General features: G+C 34.3%; 2 protein-coding genes across 2 annotated transcripts in view; both read left to right on the top strand.

Moving 5' to 3' along the window:
- Positions 1 to 1,480: 1,480 nt before the first annotated feature.
- Positions 1,481 to 4,766, top strand: LOC127875335 (uncharacterized). Its single transcript, XM_052420326.1, has 5 exons — positions 1,481 to 1,833; positions 3,378 to 3,481; positions 3,748 to 3,826; positions 4,254 to 4,433; positions 4,542 to 4,766. The coding sequence occupies exons 1-5, from the start codon at positions 1,510 to 1,512 to the stop codon at positions 4,764 to 4,766; spliced, it is 912 nt and encodes a 303-aa protein (XP_052276286.1). The 5' UTR covers positions 1,481 to 1,509.
- Positions 4,767 to 4,959: 193 nt separating this feature from the next.
- Positions 4,960 to 18,214, top strand: part of LOC127872821 (uncharacterized) — an 18,776-nt gene continuing 5,521 nt past the window's right edge. The window contains exons 1-21 of the mRNA XM_052416237.1: positions 4,960 to 5,268; positions 5,684 to 5,798; positions 6,023 to 6,118; positions 6,292 to 6,427; positions 6,576 to 6,710; positions 7,037 to 7,156; positions 7,335 to 7,481; positions 7,668 to 7,770; positions 8,075 to 8,213; positions 11,452 to 11,535; positions 12,035 to 12,199; positions 12,530 to 12,739; positions 12,849 to 12,934; positions 13,916 to 13,979; positions 14,207 to 14,386; positions 15,226 to 15,473; positions 15,729 to 16,029; positions 16,365 to 16,511; positions 16,702 to 16,800; positions 17,131 to 17,212; positions 17,387 to 17,577. Of these exons, the coding sequence (XP_052272197.1) occupies positions 4,982 to 5,268; positions 5,684 to 5,798; positions 6,023 to 6,118; positions 6,292 to 6,427; positions 6,576 to 6,710; positions 7,037 to 7,156; positions 7,335 to 7,481; positions 7,668 to 7,770; positions 8,075 to 8,213; positions 11,452 to 11,535; positions 12,035 to 12,199; positions 12,530 to 12,739; positions 12,849 to 12,934; positions 13,916 to 13,979; positions 14,207 to 14,386; positions 15,226 to 15,473; positions 15,729 to 16,029; positions 16,365 to 16,511; positions 16,702 to 16,800; positions 17,131 to 17,212; positions 17,387 to 17,577 (3,135 nt within the window). The 5' untranslated portion in view covers positions 4,960 to 4,981. The remainder of the gene's footprint in view (positions 5,269 to 5,683; positions 5,799 to 6,022; positions 6,119 to 6,291; positions 6,428 to 6,575; positions 6,711 to 7,036; positions 7,157 to 7,334; positions 7,482 to 7,667; positions 7,771 to 8,074; positions 8,214 to 11,451; positions 11,536 to 12,034; positions 12,200 to 12,529; positions 12,740 to 12,848; positions 12,935 to 13,915; positions 13,980 to 14,206; positions 14,387 to 15,225; positions 15,474 to 15,728; positions 16,030 to 16,364; positions 16,512 to 16,701; positions 16,801 to 17,130; positions 17,213 to 17,386; positions 17,578 to 18,214) is intronic.

Genomic DNA, 18,214 nt, shown 5'->3' with positions numbered 1-18,214 from the left:
TTCGGTAACTATAAAATCAATGTTCACAATAAAAACAATACCAAATAGAAAAAGTTTAATTTAAATCAGCATGACATTGCTCAATTGGTGACCTTACACCGAGCTCCTTAATGCATTTTTCTAAGGTACTAAAAAGGAAAGATATCAAAAACGAGGATCGGCTACATCTCGTCTTTGCTCATAAAGATTAAGACATAGCATCGCTAAATGTTCATATAATGTTTATGCAATATCAGGGAATACTGATTACAATATTTTTAGGTACGTTAACAGAATGCATTGTAAATCATCTGGGCCATATCAACGCAACAAGCTCAATTCTACTGATTTAACAGAAATGGAAATTCGAAAGAATTGTAGAACATCACATCCTGGATTTACTGTAAATATGTATTGCAATATTTAGCTTTTCGCTTTACGAATAACTTTTCCAAGTATTTAATATCTTCCAGGCATAAGTATGAACTTATTATTCAATTGTCTGTTAAACAAAACGATACATTTAAGTATAACGTACTAACATCTGTTTAAAAGTCATCACATATTTATGGATTAGTCGTATATTGTTTTTATATTATTGTTTCAGATTGACTGCAGTTTTGAATGGTCAGAATCACTTTTTGGTCCTAGGTCAACGCCAGTATTCAGCAGCACACAATTAGTTGGATTTGATAATGTACGTTTGATTGTGTTGAAGAATTAATAATCCGGTTACGCGTTTAAATAAGCCCATTCACAACACAATTTGGTGTTAATTAATTTACTACCATATTTCGACCTCAAGAAAATTGTAAAATATATGTAATCGGTTAATTCATATTGGGATGCTGCTTTCATTCATGTTATCTGTTTATAATTATATTTTACCACCAAACATGTCTCATTCATTTTCATTATATTCTGTAAATTTTATGGAAAGTGTTTGATTGCATGTGTGTATATTCCAAAATAGTAAAAATATATTCTGATAAAGCTCATCGTTAATCATCTTAAGATGCACTTTAAAACCATAATATAAATTTGTATTTTTTTTATATTTTATCACGATTGCCTATATAAATAATTCTGCTATGCGTCTAACAGAGAAGATATTTATATTGAAGTGAATCATTATCGACTTAATATATATTCATCATCTACATGTAGATGGGAATCATCAATCCATGTGTGTAGGCATTCTTCTCCCAAACTTATTCGAGTTAGTACTATTTTCGGCCAACACACAGCTATTTCACTAGTATACATACACGCTACATTGCAATCTTCAAGTGTGTATCTTGAGTATTGTAGGATTATTATTACAGATATAATACACGAAATTTGCATAAAAAATGGTTACATTTTGTGTATTCTTATAATAACATGTACCCAGTATGAATATATTTTAAAAACGTAGTTTGTGTTCAAAGTCATTTTGGGATTAGAACTGGTGTATATGTATTATTATTCACACTAGTATGTACTCTCGTTTAGTGGCACACATACTACGCGTTTGACAGAGAGGTATATATGCAATCTCATTCAAGAGCTCCAATTGGTTGTATAACGACTGTTAACGAAACTTGGCCATACTGCGATATTCAATGGAAAATTTTAAATGAAGGTCCCTGTGCCAGTCAACCTGATGGCCAGTCAGTATGTGGCTTTACAAGCCAAGGGCTGACGGCATGGGGCATGAAACATAATTACTACAATCACTGGTCGTACAGCACGATTTCCATGACTGTTAGACTTAACGAGACACCTTCTTCTGAAGACGTTTATCAAGTGAAACTTGCGCCAGTAGGTTCTGGACATGCGTTTTGGAATGGGTACAGACAATCGGACATGAAGGTATATGAAGCAACAAACCTTATGTAAGTGTTCAAGACAAAAATAAGGTTATTGTAGCTATGTACATTTTTTGCTTATTGGTGAATCGCCTTTAAATTAATACTTTTTTTCTGTTGATTAAGAAATATACGTATTTCAATATCGGTTGCATTTCCCGCACGTCATTTTTCGATTTCTAGCAATGCACACATCAGGATAAAAAAGCAACATTATTTTCGGTACATGAACAGCAGTAACAGTAAGTTTCGAAATCATAGAATTAAACTTGGTAAAGATCCTGTCGTTGGTTGTTGTTTGTTTGGTTCCAAGACTCAATAGCACGCATCTTCATTAAGTTGAAGTTCATTTATATAATGGGGTTTGGGATACGCCAGAAGACTTTATCACTTAGTTTGCGACGAATTCAATCTTAAATAAACTCAATTGAAGTACATAACATATGTTTAATCAACTAGCAGTTTGAAGATTGTGAGTCGTGTTCTTTCACAATGGAAAAAAAAATCACGATAATATTAAGTTCATCCTTCCGCATTATGTTACGCTTTTATTATTATAATATTAGTATTATTTGATATTTATACGTTTTAAATGAATTGGACTTTTTCCTTAAAATGTCAAAATTTCAATCTTGTTTTATTGTATAGCCTTTTTGTTGTATGGTAAAGATGTTAATTCTGCCAAACGAAAAGTTACTGTTAGAAAAATCCTTTTCCTCATAAGCATCCCATGTTATTTATTCGTATAACGCTCGCGCAACGCAACTCCAATTGCAAGACTGTGATCTGAAAATTACGGAATCCAGATAGTGCCATCTATAATCTCGCACTTCTTTCATCAAGGGTGACACTAGACACACGAATAGACTGGACATTAATGTTGCTTGTCAATAATCTGGATAACCCATAAATGATGATTACACATGTACTGAAAAGAAATCTGGTTTCATATTGATGTCTTACTTGAAATTAGACCGCGATACACGAGATTCGGATAATATGGGCGATATTTGAAAAATAAAATATCGTGCGTCGCCGCGACTGTCGCGAAAAATATCGTGTATCGCTTCGTGTGTCTAGTGTCGCCCTTTGTATCTTAAATTTTTAATTTTAATACGAGATTTTGTTTGTGTTTCAATTGTATCGTGCCTCAGAAAATTCGTTTGCTTTGGTTTGCATAGAATAATTTAGTGGTTAAATTGTATGAAAATTAAATATTTTCTATTTTACTACAATAAGTTTAAATTATGATGTTATGAGTTTAACTTTATAAACACTATAATGTTTATATAAAACTCTTGCCAAAATGTGAGGTATGGAGATTCTTAAAACGGATTTCAACCCTCATGCTTTGCATTGACTGTACCAAGTAAGTGACCTCAGTTGGATTAATTTTATGTTAGGTGTGTATTCGTGCGTCGTGGTTTACTTTTGTTTCTGTTGAGCAATTGGTGCTCATTTATAAGCCCATTTATAATGGACTACATGCTATAATAAGGTTTCTCACCTGCTGCTTCGGCTCAAGTTTCACTTTCGTTACATTTGTAGCTCTATTTCGATACTGGAAACGAGATCAATTCATCAGTTCATATCGGATGGGACACAATCGACAGAATAACTGTCATTAGCAAAACTGAAGAAGTTTCCGACGGGTAATATCAAAGTTGATTTCTATACAATTCCGAAGATAACTAACATTTCACATCACGTGTTAGTGTGGCAATTATTAAAGAATTCTTACAAAATACTAATATTTACTTATTAAATTAAAGGACGATTTTCCTGCAAACCAAGTGACACACGCGGTCATTATGAAGCGTTTGATAAAGCAGGTTCATTATACATTTACTCTTTATGTAAGTCTTTTGTTGTATACAGCGTTCTACATATAATAATTATTGAAGTATTTTATTTTAAGCCTTAACAAAACACATTCTCTGGAGGTAAATGAAGCAGGGGAACTCCTTCTTCTAAGAAGCAACTTATTTCCAGTTGAGGTAAGTGCGCATCTCTGCACCCACTTTTATAGTACAATAGTACATAGAAAAAAGTTCTTTTTTGAGACAAGACAGAACAGAGCGCCGAACGGTATAAATGGTCTATTTGGTCATTCGTTTAGCAAAAAGTTAATACAAACTAAATTGCGTCTATATTTACCACATTTTAATATGTGAATAGAAACAACGAATAGTAAATAGGGGTTTATCGTTATTGATTTACGCTTAGTTCTGTCTTTGACGTACAGCAGATCATGACATGAACGGTCTTAATAGTTAAGTAAATGTTTTGAATAAAAAGTACTCTATTAATTATTGTTTGAAATGCAGTTATGCGTGTTTCCATGCAAATATTATAATTTGTATGTACTTATAATTTATAACAACACTTTTCATGCCTATATATGTCTGTAATCGGTGTGTTAAGATCCAGATTAAAATGGGACCATGTACAAAGACACAAACACGTATGTGTCTTTGCGCTGTAACGTCTCGAAATGGAAACAACATTTACACGATCGACATATGTGACTCAATCAAGGTAGAAGGATTTTTGATGTTGGATCCAGATGGGGACGCTATGAAACAATACCACACAGCATATATGGTAACGTACATCTATACATATAAACTTATAAATTATTATAAACACTTCGATGTTAGCACAAGAGATATTTAATTAAGGTAATAAATCATGGACTGTGTATTTTTTCAGTGGTGGTACGAAAAGCAAGCAATATATAGCGTTCGACTTCTAAACGGCATTCAAATAACGGTGAACATGGACTTTCACACTAATGCACTCGAAATGCATATATCAGATAGAAATGAGAAATTAGTTACCATGGATGGCCTTGCTGCGTTTCAAGAAATGCAATATAGATTGAGCAACGGTTCCTTTAGTATGAATAGCGATGGGTTCTTGAAAAGCTGGAGGTAAAAACTAACTCTTTGAGAATTATTATTATTATCAATTTGTTTTGAAAATAAATACTATTATAAATACGAATATATGTTGGTATGTACCTGTTATCAATAATATGAAAAGGACATTCATGTCCCTATTAATTGTATTGCACTTATTTATCGGTCAGTGTATCTCGAGACGAAAGCCTTCATAACACGAACAACCACGTTGAGTACGAATTTATACAGATGTTTTATCAATGTGAATGCCCATCAGTGGAAGGAGAAGACAATAGTACATTATTATCCGACAAATTGAACAACACTTCGAACGATAGGACTATGAACAAGGCATTCATTGGAATAATAACATGTTCCAAGTCGTTACCATGTACTGACCACCACACGGGTCTTACATGGCAGGGGTCTACATTGCCTCCGTTTGTTCAAATAGAGTGGGTGTACACATCGTTTTCGACAACTGAAATCAAATGTGAATTTTCACCGCTGGCGAATAAAATACACAGACTTAAATGGTAATCAAAAATTGAATATTGCTGCGCTATTGAAAAACACTGCGAAATAGACTGATTTTCGCCAAGAAAGCGTCATCAATGTTTTTTACTAAAATACCCATCAGACAATTCAGAACTTACTTTTTTCCTTATCACCATAAAGTAACATTTTTATTCTCTCTGTTGCAAATAAGTCAAATCATGTTCAAATAAAACATATTTTGCATATTGTTTTTCCTTTAAATGAAGTAATACACATTTCACATTTTGATGTTTCGTTAGCCCTCTCGTGGTTTGACTTATTTACACAGAACTCCGTATCATTTTTACAAGGGAATTAAAAACAATCAATAAAAACGCTATACAACATTATAATCTAAATACCATGAAGAAAGCAGAAATTGATTCTACTCATGACAACGTGTTACATTTTAAGGCATGCCGGTAAAGAAATTATCATAATGGAACTTGACATAACAAGTGGAATGCACGTTCTTAACTTAAAAGAAGCTTTTACATATTCTGGGCAAGAATGTTACCTCGATCAAGAGGTACGTATACTTCATATAGTGCTATGACATTTTCAATGGTTTTGAATTTATGTCTTGCATACTTGCTACTTCATTATGTTTGTCACCTTCTCGGAAGAACAAATAATTATTAAAAAACAATAACCAGCAACTAAGCGCATGCCAGAAATGCGATTATAAGTAACACAGACATTAGCCAAACATTATTTTCTTTAATGTACTTGCTTGTTTAATTCTGTTATAAGATAAGATGCTCGGTTACCGTGTATGAACCAGGAGAGACAACCTCAACGAATCCAGCTTTGTTCAGTAGCGCATTTGATATCAAGGAAATTCCATTGGTAAGATTCTGAGCATCACCTCGATGTATTTATAAATGTGTTATATGTCTGCTATAAATTGATACGTTCGTCATGAAAATATCTTTAAACATCAATCGTCTTTAAAGCTTTCTAAAAATGTTACGATTTAACAGTATAGTATTTATGTAAACGCGTTTTCATTTACTCTGCAGGTTCTATTGTCTGAAGTGTGCGTTATCGAAGGGAAATGTTACAATGCCAATGATACCAACATGTCGGACAACACATTCGTCTGTTACCCAAGTATTAGTCCGTTTGAGTGGACAAAGAACTTAACCTATATTCGAGGTAAAAGATACACGTCAAATTTGAGAACTGATTAAATATTTAAGGACGAGAGCTTATGTTTTGTTATTCTGTTAAATATAAATCTTTTTAAACTAAGGAAAGCTTCACTTGATTATAAACTTTCCTTTTTTAACACAAAACGTTTCAGAAATCGGAGATAGCTGTGCACCCGGAGAACAACACTGTGCCAGTATTAACGGAAGTGCATACTGTGACGTGCAAACTTCTAAGTGCTCGTGTGTTCAGACCCATGTAAACATAAATGGCATGTGTTCTGCAAAAGGTAAATATATATTTATATAAGTCTGGTAATGGTAAAGTAAAAATACAAACACGTTACCATTTTTAGTGTTAAATGCGCATTTAAATTATTTGCAATCATCAAAAAATAAAAATGTCCATTGTCAACACATACCAACAGGCGTGTGTTACAACAAAACAGGTTTGTAATGATAAGTCAATATATAATACATCACTATAGTCTTAACATAATAGTCGTGCATACACACCCTTTTTACAACCAATGTCAATCCGAAATTATTAGGTGCTATGTAATTTTATATTCTTTTAAAACTATGGTCACTGATTCATTTTTGTTGACCATATCAGATTGTTCAATGGACTCTTCCATATGTAAACCGATCTCGTTTGCGGAGTGCAGAGATGGGTCTTGCGCGTGCGTTATAACGGCAGACCTCAGTTTGCAACAAGGAACATGTCGACCAAAAGGTTTGCTGCATTTAATTTCACAACGTATACTACACAAAAAGATTAAGTGCAATATCGAAAACAAATGTTGTTTTAAATTTACTATTCTTATGCGAATGTTATAATAATACTGTTTTGTTTCAAATAGGGATTCATAGTTTCTTTAAGCAAAACAGAGGCCTTTTCTTGTATATTTTAGTTCTTGGGAGCCCATGTTCTTCTAACGCGGAATGTGCCCATATAAACCATGCCTCCTGTATCGAGTCACTGTCATCCAGGACTTTCACCTGTCGGTGCAGCGTTGGATATAAACTATCCGAGTTTGCCAGGTGCATTCAAAAGCAAGGTGTGCTGAATATTTCCTTTTTTTATAATAAAATACAAATAACAAAAAGTTCGAAGGCATTCTTCTCGTTTGTACCTTGTTATAAATGAACATACACAAGTGATACAGATACTGTATATTAACCGATATATGTATGCATGTTGTTAGTTTAACTACCACATGAATATTAACTTTCTTTTACTGTAGCCTCGCTGACGTTTAGTTACAATACAGACGTCAGTGGATTTAATGAACGACGCTCGACTTGCATATATGAATTTGAAATCGGACTTCTGTATGCTGTAGAGTGGTAAAGATATTCATTCATTACAATCACGTGTACATAAGTAAACAGCACGAGTGTTGTATCTATTTCCGGCATTCTTTAGATAAAAAATGAATTTAACAATTGAAACGTTTACACATTTCTATTATTTTATAACTAAACTTAATGGAGCTACGTAAACGCCATTATATTATTTTGGACATACCTACGATTTCTTTCGCTTATAGACAAACATATTGACTTTGTTATACGGTGACACTAGCGGATGCAAACTATATATACATTCATAATAATAAATATTCATTGACGAACATTGTGGTTTATTTAGGATCATCGATGACGTGGTCGTCCATAATTACACAATGACATCGTTGGAAGACACAGGCTTTAACACACGACCAGCAGAATATCTGTATGAAGAATATCTTAAAACTAATCCTCTCAACAAGTGTGCAGTAGACAAACCGGTAAACGATACTATTTAATGTCCTTTTGTTTCATTTCTTTAATGATTCTTCAATTTAAGTATTTATTGTTTGACATAATGAACATATTTCCATGACGGCTTAAATCATTTTTGCTTATTTATCTTAATGGGAGTCCATCTTAATCTTCTAGAAAAGAAGTTTATACGCATGTATTGGTATACAGCAAATGAGTTTTTACATGTGCATATGTAAAAAAAATTTTTTTTTAAAAACACATAAAAATCAATTCGTTCAGTTTCTTGTAATTGGAGATCATCAAATAAGTACATTCACTCAAAATATGTGTACGATTTGTAACAGTAAAAGCACTGACGATTTTTAACATAAAACGTGTGCTTTTTTAACAATTAAATCGTTTTTTAAACACAGGATGACGAATAAATGCTTAGAAAAAATGGCATGTATATAAATATTTATATAAAAACTTAATTGATAAAACATAAAAAAAACTCTTGGTAATGGGGCCATGCATAGTTAAGATTGATCGTATTGTCATAAGAAATGTTTTGTATCAATTTAAGTAAATCGGTGTAGAAATGAAGAAATTTATGTAAAATAACCTAAAACAAGATTTGTTTTTGAAACACTATGTCCCCCCATATATGTTACCTTTGACCTTGAGGGATGACCTTGACTATGACCTTTCGCGACTCAAATGTGTAGCTTTATGAGATACACATGTATGCCAGATATCAAGTTGCTATCTTCAATATTGCAAAATTTGACCTTTGACCTTTACCTTGAAGGATAACCTTGAACTTTCACCACTCAAAAGGTGCAGCTTCATGAGACACACACGCATGCATGCCAAATATGATATTGCAAACGTTATGGCCAGTATTAAAGTTTGAAGCAAATAAACCAAAAAACAAACCAACAGACTGGGCAAAACAATATGTCCCCCAGTTTAGACGGGGGGGGGGGGGAAATACAAATGAGTGAAAATCTCTGACACTGCCCCAGCCTAAGCCCCATAACTTTTTACCTAGGGGTCAGATCAAAATTTCAAATAGTGCACTGTCGCACATATGCTCATAGCTACCATGTGTGTTAGTTTCAAGGTTCTAGTGCTAATAGTGTAGGAGGAGATAGTGGCCAGGACGGACGAACGGACAGACGGCGGAGATATACACATAATATATATCAAAATCTAAACGCGGACCCTAAGTCCAAGGTCATGGTGACAGGGGTCAAAAATTTAATGTGCATGGAAAGGTCTAGTCCAGATACACATGGGTACCAAATATGAAAGCAATATCCGAAGGGACACAGACGTTTTGAGCTTTTTTTGAACCGCGGTCGCAGATTTCGAAACCTGAACGCGGACCCTAAGGTAAAACATTTCATGCACATGGAAAAGTGTTCTCCAGATACACATGCGTACCAAATATGAAAGCAATATCTGAAGGGACACAGTAGGCATGAGCCTTTTAGAAATCGCGGTCGCAGATTTCGAAACCTGAACGCTGACCTCAAGTTCAAGGTCGAGGTCACAGGGGTAAAAAATTGTATGCACATGTAAAGGTCTTGTCTAGATACACATGCATACCAAATATGAATGCAATATCTGAAGGGACACAGTAGTTATGAGCCTTTTTCGAATCGCAGTCGCAGCAAAATCTCTGACCACACCCCAACCCCCATAACTTTTGATCCAGGGGACAGATCAACATTTCAGATAGTGCACCGTCGCATCGAATAGGCCCTGAAAATGCATCCAACTATAAACATATATTAGTAAGCAGTAAACATAAACTCTTAACTAGAAATGGCGCGGCAGAGTCCGACGCGTATCCCCACGCCGCATGTTTGACCCAGGGGCGCCCCAGGGTTTGTAATGGGGCCATGGATAGTTGAGATTAACCGTATTGTCATAAGAGAAGTTCAGTACCATATAGAAGTGAATTGGTGTAGAAATGAAGAAGTTAAGTTAAAGGCAATTTTGGGTGGGTGTGGCCTTTGTGGGCGGGGCGCCCCAGGGTTGGAAATGGGGCTATGCATAGTTGAGATAGACCGTATTGTCATAAGAATAGTTCAGTATCAACTAGAAGTGAATCGGTGTAGAAATGAAGAAATTATAGTAAAAGGCAATTTTGTATGGGTGAGGCCTATTTGGGCGGGGCGCTCCAGGGTTGATAATTGGGCCATGCATAGTTGAGATTGACCGTATTGTCATAAGAGAAGTTCAGTATCAATTAGAAGTGAATCGGTGTAGAAATGACGAAGTTATAGTAAAAGGTAATTTTGGGTGGGTGTGGCCTATGTGAGTGGGGCGCCTCAGGGTTGGTAATTGGGCCATGCATAGTTGAGATTGACCTTATCGTCATGCATAGTTGAGATTGATCGTATTGTCATAAAAGAATTTCAGTATCAATTTGAAGTGAATCGGTGTAGAAATGAAGAAATAATAGTAAAAGGCAATTTTTGGTGGGTGTGTTCTATGTGGGCGGGGCGCCCCATGGTTGATAATGGGGCCATGCATAGTTGAGATTGACCGTATTGTTATAAGAGAGGTTCAGTATCAATTTGAAGTAAATCGGTGCAGAAATGAAGAAGTTAATGTATAATAACATAAAAAATGAGTGAAAATCTCTGACCCGGCCCCGCCCCAACCCCCATAACTTTCGACCCAGGGGTCAGATTAAAATTCCAAATAGTGCAGGGTCGCACATATGCTCATAGCTACCATGTGTGTAAGTTTCAAGGTTCTAGTGCTTATAGTGTAGGAGGAGATAGTGGCCAGGACGGACAGACAGACGGACAGACGGACGGCGGAGATAACTACAATATCCCCACGCTTTTAAAAAAGCGTGGGGATAAAAAATATATTTGAAAACGAAACATATTTTTCAATTAAATAATATAATTATGTACCTCTCAGAATTGTAAACAAGCGTCATACAGATTACTGGCTATATCCATATGCTTCCCGCTCGGCTCACGAAATTTTGATGCAGCGTTAAGCGCCGATGGAAAATATAATCGTACAGAAATGTTTGGATGTCTCATTGTTAAAATAGTTTCACACAAATATTTAAAATTTCTTTACGATTGCTGTCAATTCAATAAATTCTTATTCACATCTTATACAATCGATCTTTGATTTGTTCGATTCTTTAATACGATTATGCAAACACAGTTTCTTAAAAAGTTATTGTGCTGTTGTCGTCATGACTACCGTTTTTCTTCAAACTTCACAAATGAACGTTTGTTTCAGTGGAAATGCTCCATTTCTACATTTTACATGAATGGATCAGAAGCAATTCCGAAGGTTTATAGTGAAACATTCAAAATTGTAGATGTGAGTATAAAGTGTTCCACCAATTACAACTTATCACATTATAATAAAAATATTGCAGATCGACGGCTTATATTTTACCACCAATTTCATAACATACATATTTGTATATACAAGTTTTCCTAAGGCAGAATTTTAAATAAGAGTTTCCATTAGAAAGCCAAATTGCTTTAAATGTTTGTTGAAAACATATAATATTTAATATTTCCCTGTAGATTTATTGTCATAAGCTTCAAAATATAATTTATTATATTATATATATAGATATATATATATATATATATATATATATATATAGATATATAGATATATATATATATATATATATATATATATATATTTATTTATTTATATTATATATATATATATATATATATATATATATATATATATATATATATATCTATATATATATATATATATATATATATATATATATATATATTTATATATATATATATATATATATATTATATCGCACAGAGTTTTAAATGATTTGCAGATAGACAACGCAACCGTCTACATTTCAAGAGGTGGGGAAAGTATTTTTGATTTCACTGTCAATCTGCCACTGTGGTGTGATCCAAACGACGATTGCTTTTTGGAATTTATGCTCTTTGATGAGTCTGAGCAGTATACATGTAACGACTCAACAGTTGCTGTTAAGGTTTGATAAGTGCACAAACCATGTTAATATATTCTTAATATAACTTCTGTATAACACTCAACTCTTTTTTCGGTGGTTAGGGACCCATTATGGATGATAAATTGGATAAAATAAATATTTTACAGATTTAGAAAGAGTTCGAACTACCAATACCTAAATTAAATGCATTTTCTGTTTAAATATCATACTTTATATATTCCTTTAAAAATAATTATCCTTTATAAAACGTGTAACCTGTTTTATATGCAATGATTCTTGAAATATACAAATATAATGCACATTAAAACATATTATTACTGGCTGAATGTTATGCTGTATTATACGTAAAAGGGCGCGGACACATGTGGAGCTATATTTCGAGGGGAGGATAAAGTGATTGACAAATCGTTGAAAACCAAGCAAAGAGTTATTATACGGTTATCCACAGTAAACAACAAGAAGTACACACTGCGAGATTCCTTCAAAATGTCTATGGAAATTCAGGCAGTTGGAAAGGTTGACTCGTTCTGGAAAAAATGTAGATTAGACACAACAATACAGGCAAGTGCAGCACAGCGTTATTGATATTTCGTTCAGATATTATTAGAAACGATGTATAGTGCATGCTATGTTCATTGCTTTGCAAATAAACGCTAACGATTTTTATTAGATAGTTGTACGTGACGAAAACCACTTTTGGAAAAACACTCTGTGTTATGTAACAAACGATCCAAGGCTTCAAACATTTGACGGGCAGTAAGTGTTTAATTGTGTTTCATTGTTATTTGTTTAATTGATTAATAAATCTCAGAGAATAATGATCGTGGTCTCATGTGTGTCAATGATTTTTTCTGGACTTCATGCCATACTGATTGCATTCGGGAAAGTAACAAGACGTCGTTTCATGAAGCGCACAGAGACTTAACGGGGATTTCATTAGGTTGAGTCTGAATAGATGGCCATTTGAGACACTACACTTTGTTTTTTGGCGCGTTTGTAATCTGTTTTTCTGTTATATGTCGTGATGCATTTATTGTTGTGTATTGCATAGCCAAATGTCTTACCTTTAATCAAAGACTAGAGACGGGTTTTTTTCCATTTGATAAACTGTCTGTAGTTTCAAACTTCGTACTTATTAAAAGTAATAACATTTAACGCAAAACCTTTAAAGTGAGATTATTGAACTTTTTATATGTGTTAAATTGTAATATATTGATAAATATGTTACAATAACCCAAAATAGGCAAGAAAAATTATACATTGAAGACGAATTTCATACAATGCAGCAAAGACAAATTAGCGCCCGAGCCGATTGTGACGAAGATATTTCGTACATATTTTCCAACAATAGCCGAAGCATTCGTCTTTTGAGTTAGTGATCATGTGTCGTATGAATATAAACCGTTGCAGGAAATGTAACTGAACCGGTAAACTAAATTTAGATTCACATCGTACATGCATGATTAACATGCTGGCAAATTCGACTGTACAAACATTTTCGATTTCAGAATTAAATATCTTGCTTCTTTCGCATTTTTCGACACATGTTCTTCTTAACTTCTATTTAAATTTATATTGAACTATATGTTTAATAAGTTTTTTTACACATTTTATATAAATTAATAAACAATTGACAAAATCGTATAATCTCGCTTTAACATAAATGAAAACGACGCCCGAAATTATGGGAAAATGATCCATAATAAAATAGAAATGCCGATTATGACTGCCTTATAGATATTACAGTATGCAACTGGAGGGAGAATTCATCATGTATAAACATAAACAGTATCCTGTTGAGGTATATTTATTTCTATCCCAAGTTTTCAAATAAATATCAATTGCAGTTGTACATTTCATTTTATTAGTACATTTTCGTATTTCATATCAATAAATGTATTAACATTACCGTTGCATGTTATTGTAGTACCTTATGCATGTGAAATTATAGTCATTTGATTGATCATAATACATTAGAATGTAATGCACCACTTGTTAGTTCACAAATTTTGTATATTTGCCATTCAGGTTCAAATTGAAACGGAGTCATGTAATGGGGGGTGGGCCTCATGTACATGCGGTGTTGCTATTCGAGCCGGGAGAGACCTGTTTGTGGTCAACCACTGCCATGGAGGCCACATTGTTGAAGCCGTCAATACCAGTGACGGAGTTCTAAAGGGTGTTCTTCATTCAAGCTACAGCCAAACAGTGCGACTGCTTTCCTAATACGCGCGGTCTTCGTGTTAAAAAAGCTTTAAACTAAATACGTTTAATTATCGTGCTTTTAAGTTGTTTAAGCAAAACGTATAGTGCAAAATCATTAAAACTAACTATATAATCAATGATAGGTATTTAAACAGTAGTTGTTTGACACATTTTAAAACAAGTACTTGTTTGACACATTTTAAAACAAGTACTACATTCTAAAGAGAGTGTACGATTTACTATAAAAAAAAAACTAATACACGTGTGAATATGATGATTATTATAATACATTTGAGTCCGTAAATTCCACAACTCAGAGAAAAATGTAAGCTTACTCGAATGTTTCGACTATATCACACAGTCTTCATCAGCGATGTGTTGGTTAGTTGAGCGGGCCATGTGACGTAGGTTGGTCAAGTGACACTAGGAGAGAATTGTACACCGGCGGAAGTTCCAGCCCCTCGTCCCGGTTTAGCGACGGTCTTCGATGTTTGATGTTGATTACCTCTTTGACCCGCCGTTAGATGTGCGAGTCCTCGGATGCTAGTATCTTGGTTTTGTTTGGATCGATCTTGTGTCCTGTGTGGGAGCAATGGTCATATATGGCCGAGTTGGATCTGGCTACATGTTCTTTCCGCTTCCGTTGGTGAACAATTCTCTCCTCGCGTCACGTGTTCATCGTACGTCACGTGATTCGCTCAACTGACCAGCACATCGCTGATGAAGACTGTGTGATATAGTAGAAATATTCGAGTTAGCTCAAATTTTGCTCTGATTTGTGGAATTTATTGACTCAAATGATGAATCCAGAGAACAACCTTCATAGATGAATTATAATATAGTTTCACCTACCGTACGGGACATCCATCGAGGTGTACTACTTTGTGACCCAATGGTGGTCTCCAATGAACATCTACATCTACCCGTCCCCTAATGACATGAACAATGTTGAAGGACTGTGTGGGCTCTTTAACGGGAATTGGAGGGACGATTTCTTACATAGGGACGGCGCGATGACCTTGTCTTACAACTACTACTGGTGGTGGTGGTGGTGGGGAGGTGACCCTGACAAGTTTTCAAAGTCTTGGATGTAAGATAATAAATCAGGATCAATCAGGAACACATTTATAATGACTTAGCAGGATTGATGTCTTAGAATATGAACTTTTTTTGATCTGGTTAGGATAAGATTACACTAGAATTATGTTTATAAATTCGTTTGAAGTGTAAGTATTTATATCTTAGTCACTTTTCTTTTATACAATAGAACAAATAATCTGGAACAGATGCCAAACATCGAATAATGTACTCAAACATTTAACCATTCAATATTTTTGTTGTGCAGAGTTCCAGATGCAGAATCTCTACTGAATCCAGAAAGAATTGCAAACCTCTCCAGCTGGAATGAAGATGAGCGGTTTTGCATTTGCCCGAAGGACAATGGTGGGAACAGGGAACCAACGTGTCATCAAAATGAAGCCGATTGGTGTTCACAATTTGAAGACAATCCTGGATCTAACTTTGGAACGTTGACAAGTGACAGGACTAAGCGATCCATTCCATTTGTAGACAATCATGATACTGTTGAAAGACTTACCACATTAAAGAATATACGAACATTCAAGCGTACTGTTGTCCGCGTAAAGGTATTATTGAACAAAAACATCAACAACGACATTTTTATTTCATACGTTGTACTTTAAATTAAAAATTCATTCGTCCTGTCCTTTGTGCGTATATATGAAATGTTTCTTTTATCAATGAATTCGCAAACAAAAACAGCAAACTTAGGTTTGTTTACTTATACAATAACGACTGCGACCGTCATAATAACAAAAGCAAGTGTTAAAAACATATGACATACCAATCAGAGTATAATATGTACTCATTTTAAGCATTACAAGCACGTCATTTAATAATGATGTAACGATACAATATAATATATGGACGCACAAACTCAGCTATGGTACTGGTATTTCAGAGGCAAGTGTCTGTTAGTAACGATTCGTACGAAAAAGCCGTCGCGGAATGTCAGGCGTACCTTACTGCAAACTGCAACGGCGAAGAAGCAGCACTCGCGTCTAGTGTAGCAGGAAATGCATCAAACGACTGCGCCCAAGACAAGATGGTATTATTTACAACTGTACATTTTATAAATGGAATGCAATCCAAAAATGTTTTTATTTTATCATCTGTTTTTATATTTGTGCATTTTATTATGTATACATCTCTAGTTGAACAGTAGATCAGTAGATTTCAATGTCGTAAGATAAATTACAAATAATTTCATCCTGTTAAGTAAAGTTGTCTGCTTCTAGGTGGATGGAAGTTCAAGCTCATCTGCCGCCTCGGAATCTGCATGTATTAGCACACAATCGGTAGCCAAGCAAGTTGTGGAGAGGGATATTGAGTTACAGGTACGAATGAGCATTGTGTTCATGACTAAACATACTTTTCATCAGACGCTATTGAAAACGTAACTAATCTTAAGTCTTTTCCGAGCTCAAGTCGTGTTTGTATTTTCGAAATTCTGAAACCAGGTATTGATTAAAAATGTTACCCATACAAATTAAATGAAGAAAACATTTGCAAACTTGAAAGATGAAACAATATGATAAAATTAATAAAATACCGTCAGATACACTCAATTGGCATATAGCTGAAAGTCGCTTACAACTATATAAAATGTTTTACGAATGTATTTTCTTGAGCAAATACCAATAGATGAAAATATCTCTTCCTCATAGGTTGCATATCCAAACATTGCACAGACCTTCAAAACCGCGTGTATAGACAATTGCTATGGCAATGGTAACTGTACCGAAACAGGTAATTAAAATTTTCACATTTATTTGGGTATTTTTCACTTGTGTTCATGATTAATTTGCTTGTGTGCGTTTAAAAACAAATACACAACCAAATTTCAAAGGAAACAAAGCACACAATGTGTACATTGTTGATGATTAAGTGAGTGTAATACAATCAACGTGTAAACGCCTTCAGGTGATTGTAAATGTTTCGAGGGTTTTGACCCACTAAGCAACTGTAAGGTGAACGTTTCGGAACCCCCGGAGATTATTAGCACCACGGGTGGAGGAATTTGCAACCCTAAACTGAAGCCGTGTGAGACCTTGCGATATACGACCAGAGATGGCTGCAGCAAGAAAAGCATATGCAAGGTTATCGCAAAAGACGTAAGTAAAATGGTCAACGATTAGCTACAAACAGTTTCAACTGCCGCTATTGTTAACTCCCATCCAAAATTATAAAATCCGCACGCGCACGTTTACAAATCAAATTACCACGTGATATCCATATGTGAGGATCAGCTAACATTGCACAATAAATTGACAATAGCTTACCTTTTTTGAAGCGTCAAATGAATAAACGTTTACCTGTTTTATCAGTAATTAAGAAAATAGGGTTTAGTTCACGCAAAGCATATTGCTCTGTATAAAAGCATTTTTGAGAACTATTAAAAGCGAAACAATAAAGCATATATATAACTTAAAATGTAATTTCGTTAATCCTGTTTCCCTGAGCCCGCATTCATATTCAAATAGATATATACCGTCGAAAGGTACCTTTTTAAGTATGGTATTAAATATTTACTTGTGTTTCATTAAAGGGCTTTAGCGATGATTATTACGATATCATGTGTTCATTATAAAGAGGTAATTTTCATAAGTTTCCGTTGATTGTTGCTTAACACATGTGCCTTATATATATATATATATATATATATATATATATATATATATATATATATATATATATATATATATATATATATATATATATATATATATATATATATAAACGCTCGTTGAA

The sequence above is a fragment of the Dreissena polymorpha genome, chromosome 3 (assembly GCF_020536995.1).
Source record: "Dreissena polymorpha isolate Duluth1 chromosome 3, UMN_Dpol_1.0, whole genome shotgun sequence".
Lineage (NCBI taxonomy): Eukaryota > Metazoa > Mollusca > Bivalvia > Myida > Dreissenidae > Dreissena > Dreissena polymorpha.
The sequence above is the reverse complement of the archived record's forward strand: the minus strand, read 5'-3'. Positions and strand labels throughout refer to the sequence as shown.

What these genes read in the sequence shown, in the direction of transcription:
- LOC127875335 (XM_052420326.1), top strand. Translation starts at nt 1,510, where the DNA reads ATGCAATCTCATTCAAGAGCTCCAATTGGTTGTATAACGACTGTTAAC. An exon ending in ACAGACAATCGGACATGAAG is followed by an intron (nt 1,834 to 3,377) that starts GTATATGAAGCA and finishes TTACATTTGTAG; the next exon opens with CTCTATTTCGATACTGGAAA. An exon ending in ACTGAAGAAGTTTCCGACGG is followed by an intron (nt 3,482 to 3,747) that starts GTAATATCAAAG and finishes TTTTATTTTAAG; the next exon opens with CCTTAACAAAACACATTCTC.